The 21890-nt window shown below is 40.1% G+C and overlaps 1 protein-coding gene across 1 annotated transcript in view; it reads right to left on the bottom strand.

The window, feature by feature from the left end:
- Nucleotides 1-21890, bottom strand: part of cdh22 (cadherin 22) — an 850755-nt gene that overhangs the window by 649714 nt on the left and 179151 nt on the right. Inside the window, exon 3 of the mRNA XM_043710157.2 lies at nt 13023-13317. Coding sequence (XP_043566092.2) covers nt 13023-13317 — 295 coding nt within the window. The remainder of the gene's footprint in view (nt 1-13022; nt 13318-21890) is intronic.

The following is a 21890-nucleotide window of genomic DNA, read 5'->3' as shown; positions in this document are numbered from 1 at the left end:
CTGTGGGGTGTTGGATCAGGGTTTGAGAAAGTGTATTGCAGTATGTCTGTGTGCCAAGCTGGCAGGTCCTGGCAAAGAAGACTGGGGGTGTTTGGTATATGGTACTGTGGAATGAGGTGCACCTAGCGGTTTTACATCTTTGATAGGTCAAAGTGACCTATTAGAGTAGCAGCCCCACTCACTGCCAGCCCACACAGAGAAATCTGTCAGGCTGGCCACTTGGCTGGCTTTAGTTGTCCACTTAAGATTGGGAAGCGGGTTGTCCAACACTATCCTCGCCACTGGTAAAATTGGCATGAGGTGGGGTGGGCATGCAGTTACTGGGTGAACAGAACAACCATTGGATTTATCAATACTTCAAACTCATTGGGTTCAAATCTCGGATTTTCAATTCAGCTTATTACATTGAAGTTTTGATCTATTGGATTATGCACCACTCTCTGCATGGAAAAGTTACCCCTTAGGTCCCTTTTAAATCTTTCCCCTCTCACCTAAACCAATGCCAGAGGAAGTCATGGAGGATGGTACAATTACAATATTTAAAACGCATCTGGATGGATACGTGGACAGGAAGAGGTTAGAGGGATATGGGCCAAGTGCTGGCAAATGGGACTGGATTAATTTAGGATACCTAGTCAGCATGGATGAGCTGGACCAAAGGGTCTGTTTTCATGCTGTACATCTCTATGATTATGACCCTAATTTGTGCTCAGTTTACCAAATTCCTGGTTATTAAAAGTTCTGAAGCAGTGTCACACTGGACTCAAATAATGTAAGCTCTGTTTCTCTCTTTACAAATGCTGCCATGTTTCTCCTGCTTTTTCTGTTTCTATTTCAGGTTTTCAGCATCTGCAATAATTTGCTTCTGACATTTGTTGTTTATTTTGCTTAGGGATGGTCAAAATATTGTTATGAAGTTGAAGGTGTGTACAGTACCTTTAAGAGAGAGTGAATGTTGTTCTGAACTGAGAGCTTACGAACACCTATCTGCATATGACTAGTTGGCAGTCCCAAAGTGTACTGAAAAATTGAAGTTAACAATCACACAACACCAGGTTATAGTCCAACAGGTTTAATTGGAAGCACACGAGCTTTCGGAGCGACACTCCTTCATCAGGTGATAGTGGAGGGCTCGATCGTAACACCTCCAGTGTTACAATCGAGCCCTCCACTATCACCTGATGAAGAGGCATCGCTCCGAAAGCAAGTGTGCTTCTAATTAAACCTGTTGGAGTATAATCTGGTGTTGTGTGATTTTTAACTTTGTACACCCCAGTCCAACACCGGCATCTCCAAATCATGAAAAATTGAAAGTATGTAACATTTGGCTATGAAATGGATACCTGATTTGGTTGGTGTTTTGATACAATTCAAATGTAACTAATCAGTTTAAATTATGTGTCTAGAGTGTGGTGCTGGAAAAGCACAGCAGGTCAGGCAGCATCCGAGGAGCAAGAGAATCAGCATTTTGGGCTTGAGCCCTTCATCAGGAAATGTTGATTCTTGTGCTCCTCGGATGCTGTCTGACCTGCTGTGCTTTTCCAGCACCATGTTCTCGACTTTGATCTCTAGCATCTGCAGTCCTCACTTTCTCCTAGTTTAAATTATGCCCCAAGATACTTAAACTCAATCAGGTTTGAATTTATTGTTTTAAACCAATGAAACGATCTGATGTTGGGGATGTAAAAATGTGGACATTTTGAAAATTAGAGAGACAGCAACTGCTATCCAGACAGAAAAGCCTGGAGGTCTAACATCTTGCTCTCAAAGAAATTAGGAAATACTCTCTATCAAAGGTACTTTTTCATGTGTAACATAGTCACAATAAAAAGGCAGAAGACGACCCTGGGAGATTCCTGGCCGGAAGAAGAAAAATGACAGCTGCTGTGTGGTTTTGAAATTCAGTTGATGTATTTTTTAGTAAGTGTCTTATTGGAACGACACATTGTTATAGAGTTGGAGGTAGATAATAAGCAGTTAAGAGAAAGGAGGGCTTAGAGTTGTGAATAGTTGTTTGATGTTAATTTTTTTGAGTTAAAAATTAAATTGATGTTATTTTCTTAAATAATGGAATTTGGGAGTTCTCTGTCACTCATACTTTAACAGATTACAAGGTGAGGTGAGCTTTTCTGGCTGTTTGGTTTAATTAACAGAAGGGTTCACCACCATGTCATAACAATATTTGTCCAATTTTTAAAAGTTTCAACCAAAACCAAGTTCTCTTTCTTTCCCCCTCCAAACAAATGACATGTATTTTTTTAATCAGTCGCCTCAACTGAGTAGATTCTAATTTCCTGGTTCTTTTTTTAAAAAATGTTTTACCCTCCAAACTATTGCCTAACTGTGGTAGTGCTTATATTTCCCCAGCACTCATGATGTGTGTGTGCAAGTGTGAGACACAGTTAAAGACATAAGGTGTACAAATCTTTACTCAATTTCCACCATCAGGAAGAAAGGAAACACCCAAGTAGCCAGTGACAAGCAGTGCCCTTCACATCAAAAGGCAATGCTTCGTGATCAAAAAAAGTAAAGGGAAGGCAGGGATTTAAATCAAAATGGAGTTGGAGAGGAAAATAAAACAATTTAATCTCTGTGGTGCCCACCTCTCCCTGAACAGCTAAAGGGAATTGGTAGACACCGCGTGCTCCTTCTCCAGAGACACTGAGGCTCGGACATAGCCGCGGAAGAGAGTCAAGCAGTCGGCCTTAATGACCCCCTACATGTACCGTTGCTTGGACCTGTTTATGGCCAGTTTGGCCAGGCCCAGGAGCAGACCCATGAGGAGATCCCCTGACCTACTCTCCCCTTCTGCACAGGGTGGCCAAAGATCAGGAGTGTGGGACTGAAGTGCAGCCAAATGCGGAGGAGAAGGTTCTCTAGAAAACTAAAAAGGGAGTGCAAATGCTCACACCCCAGACAAACATGGTCCATGGATTCCACAGCACCACAGATAAATGACATGTATTCATTGCCAGGATTAAATGTATTTGACCATGGAATGTGAGGAGCTTTGGCTGGATCATTACCCATTCTGAAATGTTCCCGAAATTTTCAACAACTCTTCAATTTCTATATCCACATTATGACACCAAAAGTTACTTTAGATTAGATTAGATTAGATTAGATTACATTACAGTGTGGAAACAGGCCCTTCGGCCCAACAAGTCCACACCGACCCGCCGAAGCGAAACCCACCCATACCCTTACATTTACCCCTTACCCAACACTATGGGCAATTTAGCATGACCAATTCACCTGACCCTGCACATCTTTTGGACTGTGGGAGGAAACCGGAGCACCCGGAGGAAACCCACGCAGACACGGGGAGAACGTGCAAACTCCACACAGTCAGTCGCCTGAGGCGGGAATTGAACCCGGGTCTCAGGCGCTGTGAGGCAGCAGTGCTAACCACTGTGCCACTGTGCCGCCCATAAACAGAAATGCAGCAGGGGTCGAAGCAGCATTTTTACCAACTGCATCGTTGGTTGCGATGGGATTGGAACCCACGCTTCTGTCGAGACTGGAGCCTTAATCCAGCGCCTTAGACCGCTCGGCCACACGACCTGCCCACTTGTATCTCCTGCTTTAATTTTCATGACATAATTAAATACTTTGCTAATCAGTACTTCTTTGCAATTTCCTTCATTGATCTTTCTGGCAGATGCTTGCTTGTTGTTAGTATATGTAAAGTAAATCAAGGTGATCCAGTCACTCAAATCAAATTCGCCTTCTTGCAAAATCTTGGAAAAACATGCAAATTTTCCACTTAACTTCTGATATTTAATATTGTACTGATGGAGTATTGAGGCAAACATCCCTAAAGCCATAGTGCCATTAGGGACGCTACTCCCTTCTTTGAATCAAATATTATAGTAAGGATTTGGTGATCAATTCGTAAAGTGAATTTTTTATTTATTCACAGAATATGGACTTTGCTGGTTGGGCCAGACTTTAATACCCATTAATTTTTGTCATTGAAAAGGTGGTGGTGAACTGCCTTCTTCAAGTGTTTCAGTCTGCTTGGTGTGGGCAGACCTACAATGCTGTTGCCGAGGAAATTCTAGGATTTTGACCCAGCAACACTGAAACATCAATGATGTATTTCCAAGTTAGGATGGTGAATGGCTTGAAGGTGGTGATGTTCCCATGTATTTACTGCCCTTGTCATTCTAGATGGTAGTGGTTATTAGAAGATGATATCTGAGGAGCTTTGGAAAATTTCTGCATTGCATCTTGTGGATGGTATGCACTGCTGTTATCATATGTTAGTGATAGAGGAAATGAATGTTTGTAGATGTGATGCCATTCGAGCAGGCTGGTTTGTCCTGGATGGAGCAGTTGTAGTGGTGCTAAATATCGTGCAATCATTGGAGAACATCTGCACTTACAATGTAGGAAGTCATTAGGAGTAGCTGAAGATGGTTAGGCCTAGTACACTACCCTGAGGAACTCCCGCAGAGATGTCTTGGAACTGAGTTGACCAATCTTCAACAATAACAACAACCTTCATTTGTGCCAGTTATGACTACAACCAATAGAAAGCTTTCCCCTGATTCCCACTGAGTGTAGTTTTCTTAAGGCTTCTTGATACCATAGGGGAAAGTGAGGACTGCAGATGCTGAAGAGTCTGAGTCGAAAAGTGTGGTGCTGGAAAAGCACAGCAGGTTAGGCAACATCCAATGCCCTCGTATCCCCGAAATGTTGAGTCGCCTGCTCTTCAGATGGTGCCTAACCTGCTGGGCTTTTCCAGCACCAGACCTTTTGACTCTTCTTGATTCTACATTCAGTCAAACACAGCCTGATGTCAAGGATAGTGACACTCACCTCACCTCAGCCCTGGAGTTCAGCTGTTTTGTCATGTTTGAACCAAGGCTGTCATGATGTCAGGGGCTGAGAATCCTAATAGAACCCAAGTTGTCTACCACACAGGCTATGGGGAAATTAGAAATACAATATATGATAATCAATGCCTCTTTATCAATCTGTGCAATTCTGTTCTCATTTCATTGAAGTAAAGAAACATATACTCCAGGCCCCTCTACACTAACTTCCATTACGTTAGATAACATCTTGCCCACCCTAATGCTGAGGCATTGTATACTAAACCCAATAATTTTTCTTAGGATCATAGTGGGTCAAAACAATATCACTGCAGTCAAGGCTTTCTTTGTTTCTTCAAATGCTACCTGACATTTCAAAGGCCACTCTCAATTTTTTTTATCTTTGAGCATTTGAAACGTGGAATGAATGAATCAGCAAAGCTGAGAATGAACACATTAATGCAAAATGATCTCTGGAAATGTTCAAAACTCTTTTTTATTCTTTGATCTCTTTAGATCCAAAATTCCCTTAACATTTTCTGTGTTGGGAAGATACTTTCATTTTCTATTTGGCAACCCAGTTATGTTAAACTTGACATCTTGAAGAAAAACGTGTGCTTTTGAACATTGATGCCATATTTTTGCAGTCAAACTAAAATGGTTCAACCTTACTCTTAATTAACCTAAGCAGCAATACTCTTCCTTCAGACCTATTACTCTCTGCAACATGTGGGGACAGTAGACATTCCAGAATAATAAGCTTTTATTTAACTGGAAATATGGTAAGCAGTTCCTTGTTCTTGCCAGGCAATTCTGATTGTAAATACAAATTTGAAAAATGTTTCTTACTGGACACTGTTGCATAAGGTAATAGTTTTGATGTGGTTAATATTCATATTACATTAACTCCAGTCATTCCACTGATCACCGAGGACAATGTGTGTGGTGGAGACAAGGAGGCCTACACTTACACTGGAAGATGCAGAAACACATACATCAACTCTGTAAGATCTTTAAGCCATGATCTCATCGAATGGTGGATCAGTCTTGATGGACTGAATGGTCTTCTTTTGCTCTTAGTCTTATGATCTTGTAGTTAATGGTCTTAAAGATTATGCCTGATCAGATGTGGTTGTAGTTAATGCTACCACACAGTCAATTTTCTTTTTAATTGAAGAATAGTGTCTGTTTCGTGAACATTCTACAGTCACTATTCTCTAATACCGATCACTAGCAAGGCCCAAAAAAGTGAAGAGAAAGAAGGATTGGTATTAATGAAAGACCACAAACAACCCTTCCCCAGTATCACTTAATGGATAAGGTGGCAAGTAGCACATGGTTGCAGTAGAGTGAGTCAGACCCCACCATGAGAAGAAGGTCCAGAACAAAGTGAAAATTTTTAAACAAGTGAATTTATGGCTTTAAGATCCACTGCAGCTTTAAGAAGACACAGACAGTTAGAAGCTGAACAACAATTACCAACAAGCTCAAGATGCTTACACATCCAGAATTACATAAATGGTTCCTTTTAAGTGTGCCACTATACCGGACCATGACAATGTTGAACAGTCTGATTTTGCAGAATTTCAATGAAACTTTGACATGTTAAATTTTCGTCCCGCTATCTATAAATAAAATTTACGACCAGTAGTTCATTCTTGTTTCTTTTGCTTTTATCGGGTAATTACCTTTACTGTAATTCATTGTGTTTTTCTTCTTTAACCAGGATTAGTTGAGAGATCAAATCAACTTTTGCTAATAATGCAGTACTTCAAACTGCAGTATGAATTTCATAGCCTCAAGACTAGTGCCCATGAAATAGTTGACCCTATAAACTGAACCTTTAAAAATAGTCTAAAAATTTGCTCGAGTGTATAAGGTAAATTTAAAGCAATCTAACATTATTTCATCAAAACAACAAGTCAGAAAAACACTAAACATTTGAAAGAATCAGATCTGTCAGGGATAATGTTGCAATTTCAGAGGGAGATTTGTAAAGATCGCAGTCAATGTTTAAAAATTAAGTAGAATAACATGTTTGTGGTCTGAGACTGTCTGACAGAAATTGTTTATATGAATGACCGTCCAGATGACTTTAAGGTTGGTGTTAATGCTGAGATTACTCTTCGAATGAATCTGTTGGCATGGCTGAAGAAGACAAAGCTATAGTCTACAGGTAGGACACGTGACAAAAGTGGATCAATTGTTCCACAAGTGCACAAGTATGCTACAAGTTACACTACAGCATAAGGAATGTGTGAGTGCTGAAAATGTTTATATATTTCACAAACAGCATTCCTGATGTTTGAGGCAGCCTGCATGTTTGGACCTTACTTCTTTATAGATCAGAAGGAATCCCAATAGTTCCAAGAGAACAACTGGTCCAGTAACAGGCCATGACTGAGCTGCTGATCAAAGAGAAACAAGTAGAAGGTGTCACTTGGCTTACCACCCTCATGACAGAGCCCAGAAAGAAGCAAGAAGCTATTGAGATTATCTACAATGGAATAAAAGTAATGCTACTTTGTGACCAAGAAGCAACAGTAACCACACACCAAACGACGCCTTCAAAATTCGGTAAAGACAAAAAAGTGGCTAATTGCCAAATATAGTAACGATGAGTCAAAGAATGCATAATTTGAGCATTGACAGCATCTCACAGTCATGGGCTACAGTAAGACAGAGGTTTAGTTATTGCAGTTTCCTTTGGGAAGATATATGGAAGAGAACACTGGAGAAACTTAGGCATTATCACGTGTACATTCATAGAGTCATAGAGATGTACAGCGCAGAAACAGGCTCTTCTGTCTAACTCATCCATGCTGGCCAAATATCCTAAACTAATCAAGCCCCATTTGCATTTAGCCCATAACCCTCTAAACTCTCCCAATTCATATACCCATCAAAATGCCATTTATATGTTGTAATTGTACCAGCCTCCACCACTTCCTCTGGCAGCTCATTCCATATACACTCGACCCTCTTCATGAAAAAGTTGCCCCTTAGGCCTCTTTTAAATTTTTCCCCTCTCATCTGAAATCTATGCCCTCAAGTTTTGGACTCGCCTTCCCTAGGCGAAAGATCTTGGCTATTCTGTCCATCCATGTCCCTCGTGATTTTATAAACCTCTGTAAGGTCACTTTTCTCAGCGTCCAACACTCCAGGAAAAAAAATCCCAGCCTATTCAGCTCAAACCCTTCAACCCTAGCAACATCCTTGTAAATCTTACCTGAATCTTTTCAAGTTCAACAATATGTTTCCTATAGCAGGGAGACCAGAATTGAACATAGTATTCCAAAAATGGTCTAACCAATGTCCTGTACAGCCACAACATGGCTTCCCAACTCCTATACTCAATGCACTGAACAATAAAGGCAAGCGTACCAATCACCTTCTTCACTATTCTGTCTACCTGGGATTCCACTATCAAGGAAATATGAACCTGCACTCCAAGGTCTCTTGGCAACACTCCCTAGGACCTTACCATTAAGAGTATAAGTCCTGCCCTGATTTGCCTTACTAAAATACAGCACCTCATATTTATCTAAATTAAACTCCATCTGCCACTCCTCGGCCCATTGGCCCATCTAATCAAAGTCCAGTTCTATTCTGAGACAACCTTCTGTGCTGTCCACTACACCTCCAATTTTGGTGTCATCTGTAAATTTACTAAACATACCTCTATATTCACATCCAAACATTCACATGAATAACCCTGCTGGTCAGAGGCATCAAGTTTGAAAAGCAACCTTCCACCATCACCTTTGAGCCAATTTTGTATCCAAATGGCTAGTTCTCCCAGTATTCTATATGACCTAAACTTGTTAATCAGTCTACCATGTGAACTCTTGTCGAGAGTCTTACTGAATAGGCAACGTACACCTCTCTGCCTTCATCAATCCTCTTTTCACTTCTTAAAAGAACTCAATCAAGTTGGTGAGACATGATTTCCCCATAAAAAGCCATGTTGACCATCCCCAATCAGTCCTCGCCTTTCCAATACATGTAAATCTCATCCCTCAGAACAGTGTGATAGCCAGGGATCTCAAAAGTGATTGAGACTCTCAGAACTCATTGTGAAATCTGCGACTATTTAAGAGGTTGTCTTGACTGGAAAGCACTCCTAACGTGATGGAAGACTGATCAGAAGATAAAACTCAGCAAAGTTTGTGGGGGAAGACATGCTGAGAACTGAGACAACAGCACAGTCCATTCCAGCTCATTCAGGCGTCTTTAACTTCAGCAACAGAACACTCTGTGAATAAACTAATCCAGCAGAACAGACAATGCCAGTAACAATGGAAAGTGTTGGGTGAGTAGCAATCTTTCAATAATAGTTCACCAGACAAATAACCATAAAGATAAAGTTACCATAATTCCAGAGAGCTGCTCTCTTGCTAGAGAGAGAAATAACTGGTTTAAACCTGAGGGGTGAGGTTGAGAAGGCAAGACCTTCATGTTGATTTCAGCTGATTCAGGAACTAAACCCATGCTGTTAACATCACTCTACATTGCAAATCAGCTGTCTAGCCAACTGAGCTAAATGAGGATCCTACTAATTATGCCATCCAAATGTGCTTTATTACCATCATGCAACATACATTCTTTCTTGTTATCTATGAACAGTGCCTCTCCTGTAAATACACTACGATGGCAAACCCTCTATCACCAATCTCTAGAAAAACCCAGGATGAAGCAAAAACAAAAAAAGGACTGCTAACATTGAACAACGATTAGCCAGTATCACGGACTAATAAAGAGGTGGCAAATACCATAATTTGCCAAGCGTGAATATCAGGGAAAAACAATCACAAATAACCTTCTGGTGGGTAAGTCAGAAAATAAGTCTTCACTGGGAGACAGTGGGTAACTTTCATTCTGATCACGATTTGCATATATTCTTCACAAATTCAATTCAGCTCTTCTGCTCGTTGAATTATTACAATGGCTGTGGTTCATTTACTGCTCCTCACCTTCTTAGTTGCCCTGTTCTTTCTCCTTAATATATTCAACTCTTTACATATTGCTTCTTGCACATTGTACATTCTCCTTAATTTCGACTTTAGACTTTTATCATTTTAGGTCTCTTTGTTTGATGACTACTTTGTGCTCTCAAAGCCCCTCCTCAATGTCAGGTATACTCTTACTGATCCGTTCTCCACTGTAAATAGCTTACCCCAATTTAACCCACCTTATTAAACCGATTCCTTTTTATTGGGTAGCCTTTATTCCTTTATTTTGCTACGAATGACAAGTAATTGGATGCACCATCATATTCTACTTTAACAGTAATTTCTACTCACAATAACTTCACAGATACTGAAACAATGATTAGAATAACTAATCATGTTCACGATTTGGAGATGCCGGTGTTGGACTGGGTTGACAAAGTTAAAAATCACGCAACACCAGGTTATAGTCCAACAGGTTTATTTGGAAGCACTAGCTTTCGGAGTGCTGCTCCTTCATCACTTGATTAACCACCTGATGAAGGAGCGTCGCTCCGAAAGCTAGTGCTTCCAATTAAACCTGTTGGACTATAACCTGGTGTTGTGTGATTTTTAATCATGTCCACAAGAGAGTTGTTTATGGGAATGTGACTCCTCTCCTTTAATGCTAATAGACATGGTTGCAGCTGCATCATTGAGGAAAGTAAGTTATGAATCTTTGAATTTCAATTCCACTGAGAGCACTGGAAATGATATTGTCAGTTCTTTTAATTTAAACTTCCATATGCTTTTGTTTTTCCATCAGGCCCCGTACAACTGCTGATCTCCTTGCTCAATTACATCAATGTCTATTTCCATACCTATTATGTATTTGAGGACTTCCAGATACCTGGACTAGGACTATGATCTTCATATAACCTTGTCCTATAATTACAAATGTTCTCTTTTGTCTGGGTTGAATTCTCCCACTGTCCCCAATGTGTCTTAATTTATTTCTAATTAAATTACTATGCTGACCTGCTGTGGTGGACAGAACAGAATGTGCATACTAAGAGCAATATTTCAGATTGTTCAAATATTCCAAGATCAAATTTACAGTTGCTGCAAAATTTATTGCAATCTTCATCGGTCTTTAATTTTGTACTTGAGATGTAAGAGTGCCATTCATTCCCAAATGCATTGCTTTTTTTCTGTTGTGAACCGCACTGAGAAACGATTAACTCAAAGCAGCCAGCCACTGTCAAACTAAACTTATTTACACATCCCCAACAAAGAGGGTAGCATAACATAAATCCACCTCTTGGAATATAGTTTATTGATATTCTACCAAAATGATCAGCAGTTTTGATACTGAAACCTGGGGTACACTAATCGATACTCTGGTCCAGCCAGCAACTCCCGTATCCCATAAATTAATAAAATAAAACTTGCCTCAATTTTTAAAAACAGCTGTTAACTACTATTCTCTGCTTTCTGTAACCAATTTTGTACTCATGCTATCACTGCCCCCATTCCATTAGCTACAAATTTATTAACCATCCAATTATGAGGCACTTTATCAAATACCATCTATGATAGTTGACGTCAATGGCAGCAGCTTTATTAACCCAGTATACTAACTCAAATCAAGTCAGTCACAAATTAATTGATAGAGCATTCACTCCCATCTGGGATAGAGAATGGAGTGAAAAAAATGTCTCCTAATCTCCATCCTGAAAAATCTGACTCTTATCCTGAGACTTTTTCCTCCAAATTCTCAATTCCCCACCCTGGGGAGGTAATACACTTTGCTTCCCCACTCCCCACATATATTTTGTATATTAATCGCATTTCAGATTTAAATTTTACAATTGATCTTGCATCAGTAAACAAATAAGAAGAGAACTGTATTAATTTTATTCATCAATGTTTTAGAGTTAATAATGGCAATGTTGTAATCAGGAAATTTGAGAAACTTGGTTCTTAGCCAAGAGGAACAGAACAGTGGAAGGAAACAGCAAGTTTGCAGTCTTTAAGAGAAGGAACATTGCCTTTTATGTGAGCTAACTGTTAAATGGCAACACAATATTGCACCAGATTTTCAACTTGGAATTGTCACTCCTATTCCTGGGTAACTTCTGGGTTCTGACCCTCTGCCCATCTGATTCACTTTTAAAATGTAACTGCCTGATTTGGGCAGGAGGTGACCTCACTATCTAATGAGTTGCATCAACTAACTCCAGGGGGCAGGAGTTGCCTACAAGGCACAAGTAGCAAAGACACACAAGCAGCCATAATGCACCCTGGTGCTATCTTGCTAAAGAGAGCAGTAGCATAACCATGCATGGCAGTGGTGATACTGCTGAAAGAGATGCAAGGTGATTGATCCAGAGTAAGGTTCCTGAGGTCCTGACATATTTCACCTTACAAAAAAAAGTGCTGTCATTTCTGCTCACTTTGTATGCAGCAATTATGCACTGACATGCACTGTTCAGGTTTGCTGAATTCACGATTGAAATTTCCCCTCTCATCCTGGTTATCCATTAACCAGCTCCCATAAGAGTTTAACAGATGGTTAAATGGAGGCAAACAGCTTCCCCATTACCCCCTCTCACTCTCTGTTTGAAAATCAGAGTGTGTACTGAAGTCCAGATATGCCAACTCTGATTTTCAAATCACACACATTCCTGATCTTGCTAACTATTGAAAATCCAGCAAAATGTATCTAAATTTTCTGGTTTACTAATTTAACCAAAACAGAAACCAGCCGCAGAAAGTGTGTGCCTTCATATTTATTGCTTTCCACAATATGGTTTACTTCACAAGTTGTAGATCAAACCATTCAAAAGGAAAGGATTTGCACATAATTCAGTGCAATGTTAGTCAAACCAAAAGTCAGCCATTTTGAACTGCAATGTAAACTTAAACCTCATTGAAATCCAATTATTCGTTCAGTTTGTTCAACTCTGAAAATACATCACTCCAATAAACATTTCATTAGGGTGGTTGACCGAAGCTTCCCTTCAAAGGTTTGGTAAATAATTTTCCTTTTATCTAAGACAAGCATGTTGACTGTTGATGTGCTAGACTGCACAAGTGAATGCCCATTATTGACAAATGTCATACTGTGCAAAGACATAATCATGAACAAAAATAGGATTCCGAGCTTCCAGCTGCACCGTGAAAATGCATTTGGGGTCTTTGTGAATCTATGGTTCAACTTCAAGAGCAATCAATGCACAAATGACACATGAAAAAAATAATCTTTCCTTACCTACAGGTGACAACTCAGGCACACTACCAACGTATGGTCCATCTAGGAATTTTGGCTCACTATCATTAATATCCTGGACTTTGATAATAAATTCCGATTCAGGCTCCAGAGGTCTATCAGTCAGCCTGTCCCGTGCTTGAGCACGGAGTGTGTAGTAGGTTTTCTCTTCACGGTCCAATCGCTCAGTAGCATGGATATCCCCCGTAATTTCATCAATAATGAATACTGTCCCAGCACCCTCTCCTGATATGGTGTATTTTATGGAGCCATCTCCCTTGTCCGAGTCTGAATGAATCTAGAAAAGAGTAAGAAACCATTGTTAATTAATCTGGTTAGTTAGACATTTGGGAACTGTTTGTAACTGGATGAAGCCAGTTTGTGGCATAGGAAACATTCCATTCAGATAGACCTGAGAGACAGATTCAGAATTGCAAACTTTTGTCTTGAAAAGCTTTTTTGATGGACAAAGGTACTCAAGACAAATGAAGCAAAAGCAGGAAAATGGAATTGAGGTTCTAATCAGCTGTAGTCTCATTGAATTGCCAGTTCAAGTGGTAGTTGAGGTGAATGGAAGAGATGCAGTTAAGAGGAAGTTAGATATATATATGAGGAACAAAAGAATAGGATGATATGCTGATTAGATGAGATAAGGAGGAGTGGGAGTTGGCTCATGTGGAATATAGATGAGTTAGCCAAATAGCATGTTTCTATATTGTATGTCAATCTGTGTGAATCCTTGTAACAGATGTGAGGGTTATTCTTATTCCTCATGTTCTTCAGCTAGCATATGGGTATCAAGAAATACATAGGAATATATTAAAGTATAAGACTGGCAGAAATCAGGATGAGTCAGATTTCCATGTGGAAATGAACATACATGATGTTACTGAGTTCTACCAGTGTGCAGCCTGTGTCTGATCATGTAGTATCCTTTGTTCATGAGGATGACTCCTCAGTATGAACTTTTAAAATACATTAATAAATGGAGAACTTGCGTATGCTGAACTTGACACAAGCCTACATTAGATTTCAAAGTTTTTCTTCTCTGAGGTTGAAATTAGCTTGGCATTTTCTTTACAATTTCTCAATGTACTCTGTCTAAGCAAGTGTCTTAGCTCGACTAGCTGCTGATTCTATGGCTGGATAAAACACAAGATACTAGGGTGTGGCAAACGTCCTCTTTTTATTGCATGGAGTGGAAACTTAAATTACTTTTTTTCTTCTTCTTCTACAACTGTGTCCATTTAGTTTTGGGCACAGTTATTTTGATGACTTTACAGGAGGAGGTGCCATTGCACTGATGCCCTGACAAGGCAGTTTCTTAGCAATGGGTCAGGCAGCATCCAAGGAGCAGGAGAATTGACGTTTCAAGCATAAGCCCTTCTTCAGCTTATGCCCAAAACGTCGATTCTCCTGCTCCTTGGATGCTGCCTGACCTGCTGCACTTTTCCAGCAACACATTTTTCAGCTCTGATCTCCAGCATCTGCAGTCCTCACTTTCTCCTAGTTTCTTAGCAATGGCTGACCAGGAAACTCTCCTACTCTCAGTGCCTTTCAATGGTACAGGAAAGATGAGCGCATTGATTAGAACTACCTTGGCTGCACATGAACACTCTTTCCATGACCAACAGGAACTAGAGTGGGGCTTGCATCAGAGGCATGGTCACTCCCCTCCCCAGGAAGTCAGCACAATGAGCACATGTGCTAATAATTTCTATGAAAACAGTGCACAAGGGTAACTTTCTACATCTCTGGCTGGACTCGGCACACCTGAGGTACTTAAACGTAGCAACATTTGGGAATGGGCTAACTCTAGAACAGTAAATTCTTTCAAATGAGACAGCGATTGGATTATGTAAGTTATGCATTCCGGGCAGCACAGTAGTTAGCACTGCTGCCTCACAGCGTCAGGGATCTGGTTTCAAATTAACCCTCAGACACTGATCTGTGTGCAGTTTGCACATTCTCCCCGTGTCTATCCTTTGGGTCCTCCAGTTTCTTCCCACAGTCCAGGTTAGGTGGATTGGTCATGCTAAATTGTCCATAGTATCCTGGGATATGCAGACTTGGTGGATTAGGAATGGGAAATTGTAGGATTACAGGGATCGGGCATGGGGTGTGAGTCTGGGTGGGATGTTTTTCAGAGTGTCGGTGTAAGCTGGATGGGCCAAATGGGTTGCTTCCACACTGTAGGGAATCTATGATACAGCACCACAGCACTCCATTCAGCCCAAACAATCCATTTTGAGGCTTTTTGTTTCTCTGTTTCCTGCTTAACATTTTTGCTAAACACTCAAATTCACTGATGAATTGAGATAGACCAGCTTTTAAACTTCCTCACCTGGGGGTGCATTAAATGAGAGTGGAGGGTTGCTTTTGCCAGTCTGATTGCAAGGCTACCCAGCTCAAGAAAGTCAGGTCCTCTTTAAAGATAGGGCAGGATTCAGTTCCTGGCTTAGGTGGGTCATTAAAACATTTTGCTATCGATGAGGAACAGGAGTGAGTGGACTCAATATCAGTGTCTAACAAGAGGGTGGCACAATGGTGACCTTATCTCTGTCTTTACTGAGAGAAATCAGTTTTAAGTGGTCAACTGAGCATTACAAACTTTGATTGATTCAGCATCATTAATGCAAAAATGTTCATTAGTTTCAGAAGTTGTGATAAAAGAAATGGACACTGGGTTAAATGAACAAATAGCAGAAGGTATTCTTCTTCTGCAAGGAAGAAACTGAACCAAGTTATCTGTCCTGATATTATAGCAGTTCTGTTGATCCGGTTCAAGCCACTATGAGCTGAGAACATTCCAATATCTGGGATTGTCACTCTTTCCTATCATGTCCAGAATGCAGCTCCAGAAGTCAATGAGACCCTGCAGAGACTCTTATGTTGCCAGTTCATTATCCATATGGGGAATGATTATGAGTTTATGATGAGAGGAGACTGGATTACAACATTTGAATTTTCTCCCCTCCACACAAAGCACAATTAAAGATTTCTCAACCATATCTGCACAAAGGATTATGTTTTTAAAAAAAACTAAGGTCAACTTCCAGACACGTTCTGTTACCAAAACAAAATAGCAATGAGTTGAATTCAGATAGAACCAAATTCCAGTTGTGTCAAAGATGTCAGCTATTCCAACTGGCAGGGGCTGATGGGAAGCCATCCATTTTACAGGTCAGTGACTGGAAAAAGTAAAATTCGACCCTATTACTTGTTACCTCTTGCGAGAAGCCTAGTTTCAAGTGGTCAACTTTGATTGATATAGCATCATTAATGCAAAAATGTTCATTCATTTCAGAAGGTATGAACAAAAAATGGACACTGGGTTAAATGAACAAATGCCAAGAGGGCATCCAAAAAATGGATCTTAAACTATACACTTAAGAAAGATTAGGAGGCAAAATGTAGAAGGATATAGAAATTTCAGATTTCTATAACAGATATGACTGGCAATGGTGAGAGAAAATGAGGCACAAGTTACCAGAGTGAGGAGAATGGACAAGGGTGATGCAGTTAGGGTTTGTCGGAGGCCATGAGGGTTTATTTGAGATGCAGAAAATTTTAAGTTTGCAATACTGGGGTGATGGGAGCATCTGTAGAATTGCAAAGACCGTTGGTAGCAGACAAGCAAATGGAAGAGGAGGTTCAAACAATAATTAAATGCTTTTAGTAACTTCTGACTCTATTCTTCCAGTTCATTCATAAATAAGAGACAAGCATAGAAGTGTGGACTGAAACCATCTGAGACCATCTGACCCATTGTACAATCATAATGTCAAAGTATTCACAAAGATCAAGCACCAGAATATACCAGTAATGAGTAGTTAGGTTCTGGAGCGAACTACCTGGCAGTATGATGGATTCAATCATGGATTTAGAGGTGAATTCTAAAATTACCTGAAGAAATACATTTGCAAGCTCAGGAGAAATGGCAGGGAAGTGAATTTGGGTGAGTTGGGCTTGAAGTCAGCCAGCACAGGCAGGACAGGTCGAATGGCCTCTTTTGTACTGTAAGCATTCTATGGTTCTGATTCTGTGACCCATTCCATTCCCAGATTTCTCAGAAGAGGTTTACTTTCAACCAAGTAAACTTTTGCCATGTGCTGAATAATTGACAACAAACTGTTATGTAAACTATTCAATCAGTTTGGCCTAAATCTATCTCTAGAACCTAGAATCAAAGATAACATAGCTTGTTTGACAGTCATCTAGGGTTTCAAATGTGCTCCGTGAATTTGCACACGGACTGCTGGAGATCCATTCCACATAAACAGGACAACACACACACATTTGAGGTTTAACTTTTTGATCAGAATCCTCTTGTCTTCCAAACATAATTAAAGGTCAAGGAAAATAAAGTTCAATTATCTGTTCTATGTGTGTCATCTATTATTATTCTTCCAAACACTAGTGATGTTTGTTTCTAAGGAGACAAAGAAAAATGACCATTATATATTGTTTCTTTTAGAATGTGTAGAATATTCAAATGAACATCTGCAAATTGCAGGAACTCAGCATCAGGAACTCAGAATGTTGTTATGAAGGTAAGGTGTACTGTACCTTTAAGAGAGTTGAAAGTTAGCAAGGACTGAGAGAGGCACAGAGTCTGGAACAAGGTAACAATGTAACACTTGGTCAGAACAGCTAGCACTGGGCTGAGTTGCTATGAGACAAAAACAAATTCAAATTCAAATTCAGCCAATCTGTTTAAATTAAGCACCAAGATACCAAACTCCAATTAAGTTTGAATTTGGTAAACTGACGATATTAAAACCAATGAAACGATCTGATGTTTTGGGATATTAAATTTGATACAATTGAACAGTTGAGAGAGAACTGCCAAAAGACCAACAGATGTAGGTTGCTAGTCAGAACTCTTTGAGCGGTACCTGTCCAGAGAAGGAGTTTACACAGAAAAAAAACATCAACATCGACCTGGAGAGCAAATCTATAGAGGAAGACACAAAGAGAACATTCGACATCTGGTTGATTTTGAAATTTGAATTTTTCATTAAATCTTAATTGGGACAGTGTTGTACAGGAAAATTTAATAGATAGGTTTAGATAAATGTGTTGTAAATAGTTGCTCATTAATATTCTTTTTTTGACTTAAAAAGAATAAAGTTGTTAATTTTTACTTTAAATAGTGACTTAAAGGATAATTCTTCGCTTCTCGAACTTTCACAGATTACCACACGGGGTAAATCTTTTCTGTGTTTCTGGTTTGAATTAGCTGGGGTTTATCTTGTGTCGTAACAGTTTGGAGGTTCATCACCAGGATTTGAACAGTTTGGGTCTCGGATTCATGAGTTGAACAGGTTTAGACAGAGTTGAATAGATTTGGGGTATGAGAAAGCCCAGCATATTTAAACACTTGCAGGTAAGTGTCCTGGATCTTTGAATAAAACACAAGTGAGGCAATTTGTTTAATTTCGGTGACTTGTGGCTGATTAACTGAAAAGTGAGAGAAATAGCTCTTAAAATTGCTAAAGAGGTTCTGGGGTTTGAAGATGATTCTCAAATTTGCCAAGAATGTTCAGAAGGAAAGAAAAAGACCATACTTTTAGAATTAGCAAAGAAATTAGATTTAGGTTTAACCAAGGACCAAAGTAAAGATGAAATTTTAACGGAATTAGTCAAACACTTCGGTGTATCAGAGAAACAGACAAGTGCAGTCGAGGTAGAAAAACTTAAATTACAATTGAAGAAAAATGGACTGAGAAGATAAAGGGAGAGGGAAGAGAAAGAGAAAGAGAGGGAGAGGGAAAAGAAAGACAGAGAAGGTTCTTAGCTGATCAAAAAGAGAAAGAATTTGAACTTGAGAAGTTGTGACTTAATCAGCAAATTCAAGTTAACAGGATGGAGATTAAAAGAGAAGGTATGTCAAAACTCTGCCACATTTTGAAGAGAAATATTTTGAAGTCTTCTTTATTTCATTTGAAAAATTGGCTAGGCAGATGGAGTGGTCTGAGGATTTATGGGTAATGCTAGTTCAAACTAAACTGGTAGACAGAGCTGGTGAGGTATTTGCTGTGCTGTCAGATCAGGGGTCAAGAGATTATGAAGAGGTTAAAGAGGCTATTTTAAGTGCTTACGAATTGGTACCAGAAGCATATAGACAGTGGTTCAAAAACAGAAAGAAGGAACCAGGTCAGACTTAATTTGAGTTTGAAAGAATTAAACATAGTCATTTTGATAGATGGATGCATGCTTTAAAAATAGATAGGATCTTTGAGGCTCTGAGAGAGATTATTCTGCTGGAGGATTTTAAAAACTCAATTCCAGAGATGATAACAATTCATGTGGAGGAACAGGAAGTTCAGGAAGTGAGAAGGGCAGCAGAATTACCAGATGAATACAGTTGGTGCAGAAAACAAGCTTCCAGCCAGAATTTCGTCCTGTGAGGGATAGAAGTTGGTATAAGGGGAGATCCTACAGTATGAAACCAAGAGTAGAGAGCACTGCTAAGAACTTACCACAGGTTTAAAAAGAAGCCTGTGAGGATGGAAAGGAAATGATAGGCCTCAGGTATTTTCACTGTAATGGCGAGAGACACAAAAAATTACAGAGCCAGTGGTTTCAGAAGGGCACTGGGAATAGGTGTTTTATCTCTGCCAAAAGGTGGGACAAGTAAAATCACAGTGCTGGTCATTCAAGAAAGGCACTGTAGGAAAAGATGTGGTAAAAGAAGCTAAGCCAGTGGCATTATTGAAGGTAGTAAAGGAAACCCCAAGAAGAATTGAGGAGCTGCAGGAGAGAGCACAGCCTTGGCAGGGACTGGGTATGGAGTTAGTACATGATTTCTACAAACAATTCACTTCAGTGGGCAAAGTTTACTCAGAAAGAACAGGGGGAGAAGGACGAGAAGTTATAATTTTGAAAGATACAGGATCTAACCAGTCACTGATAGTAAGGGATGAGCGAATATGCACTCTTTCTGATCTGTTACCCGAGAGTGTGGTAATCTGTGGGACAGATGGACGGACATTTAACGTACCCGTATTTAAGATCGGGTTGGAGTGCCAACTCAAGACTGGGGAAGTTACAGTGAAAGTTATTGACAAGTGTCAGTTCCAGGAATTCACTTTGTTCTTGAGAATGATTTGGCAGGATCCAAGGTGGGAATGACACACCTTAATGTTGAGAAGCCCAAAGAAAAACAAGAAACTGAGGTGTTAAAACTGAAATATCCTGGTATTTTCCCAGACTGTGTCGTGATCAGATTCCATAAGTCACAGCACACAGCGAAAACTAAAGAGAAAGATGATGGAGTTGAGGTTCATTAGCGGATACCCTGTTTGACGTAAAGGTGCAGGAGAAACCTGAACAGGCAGAGGGTCAGACCGAAGTATTTAGTCCTGAAAGGCTAAGAGACTTGCAATAGCAAGACAAGACAATAAAAGATATATATGGGTATTCGCACTCCGAAATCTGCCTCTGACAGGTGGAAGAGAATATTCCTGAGGGCTATTATCTGAAAGTTGGAACCTAAGATGGAATTGGAGTCGACGACAAGTTAGTGCAGAGAAGAAATAGGCCGAAGTGCACCAGTTTGTGTTGCCAGTAGCATACAGACTGGAAATGTTACAGGTAGCACATGACCTACTTGTTGGAGCTCACCTAGGGGTACGACAGACTCAGGCTAAGGTACAAAAACACTTTTATTGGTGTGGAATGCACAAAGGTGTGGTTAACTTTTGCCATATGTGTCATTCATGCCAAATGGTAGGTAAGCCACAGGCGGTAATAAAACCAGCACCTTTGTTGCCAATTCCCACATTTGAAGAACCTTTCATGCGGATTATAATTGATTGTGTAGGTCCCCTGATCCCTATTGGCTTAATCCTTTCAAAGCCAAATCCAGGTCCAGAAGGAAGTGGAGGCCATGCTTGACGAGGATATCATCGAACCAAGCCAGAGTGAATGGAGTTAGCTGATTGTCTTAGTTCCCAAACCAGACAGGACTCATCGTTTCTGCATGGATTATCGGAAGGTCAACGCCATTACAAAATTGGACTCACATCCAATTCCTAGATTGGAGGACTGTATCAAGAAAATCAGATACGCCAGTTACATCATCAAGTTGGACTTGCTGCATGGTTACTGGCAGGTACCTTCATCAGAGACGGCGAAAGAAATTTCATAACCCCAAATGTGCTATATCAGTTTACAGTGTTGCCCTTTGGAATGAAGAATGCACCGCCACATTCCAAAGAGTCATGAACAGAGTTGTGGCTGGGTTAACAAACTCCGCAGTCTATTTGGGCAATGTAGTGATCTTTAGTAAGTCCTGGACAGATCAATGGTACAGTTGGCAGAGCTCTTTGAACAACTACAAGAAGCAAAACTGGTAATAAACATAAACAAAACTGAATTCGCCAAAGCAGAGGTGATGTTCTTGGGATATAACATCAGTCATGGAAGGTTGACCCCACGGAACACAAAGACGAAAGCTATCGAGGAATTTCCACAACCAACCTGGAGGAAAAAGGTGCTTCGATTCTTGGGACTAAACGGATTCTATCGGAAGTTTGTTCCAAATTTCAGCAGTGTATTAGCACCGTTAACTGATTTGCTGAAGAATTCAAAGTTTTGGTGGACAGAACCATGCCAGGAGGCATTCGACCATTTGAAAGCAACATTAACCACAACACCAATTTTAGCTACACCAAACTTTTCAGCACTTTTTAAAGTTGCCATCGATGCTGGTGACATAGGAGTTGGAGCTGTACTGCTACAGAAAGATGAGGACAGGATGGAACTGCCAGTTGGTTACTTTTCGAAGAAACACAACGTCCAACAGAGGAAATACCCCATGATCGAAAAAGAACTATTAAGTTTGGTACTGGCATTACAACGTAC

Source organism: Chiloscyllium plagiosum, unplaced genomic scaffold, assembly GCF_037043375.1.
Source record: "Chiloscyllium plagiosum isolate Xiang-an unplaced genomic scaffold, Cpla_swu_hap1 HiC_scaffold_15, whole genome shotgun sequence".
Classification (NCBI taxonomy): Eukaryota; Metazoa; Chordata; class Chondrichthyes; order Orectolobiformes; family Hemiscylliidae; genus Chiloscyllium; species Chiloscyllium plagiosum.
Note: the sequence above shows the minus strand (reverse complement) of the source record. Positions and strands in the feature narration are given on the sequence as shown.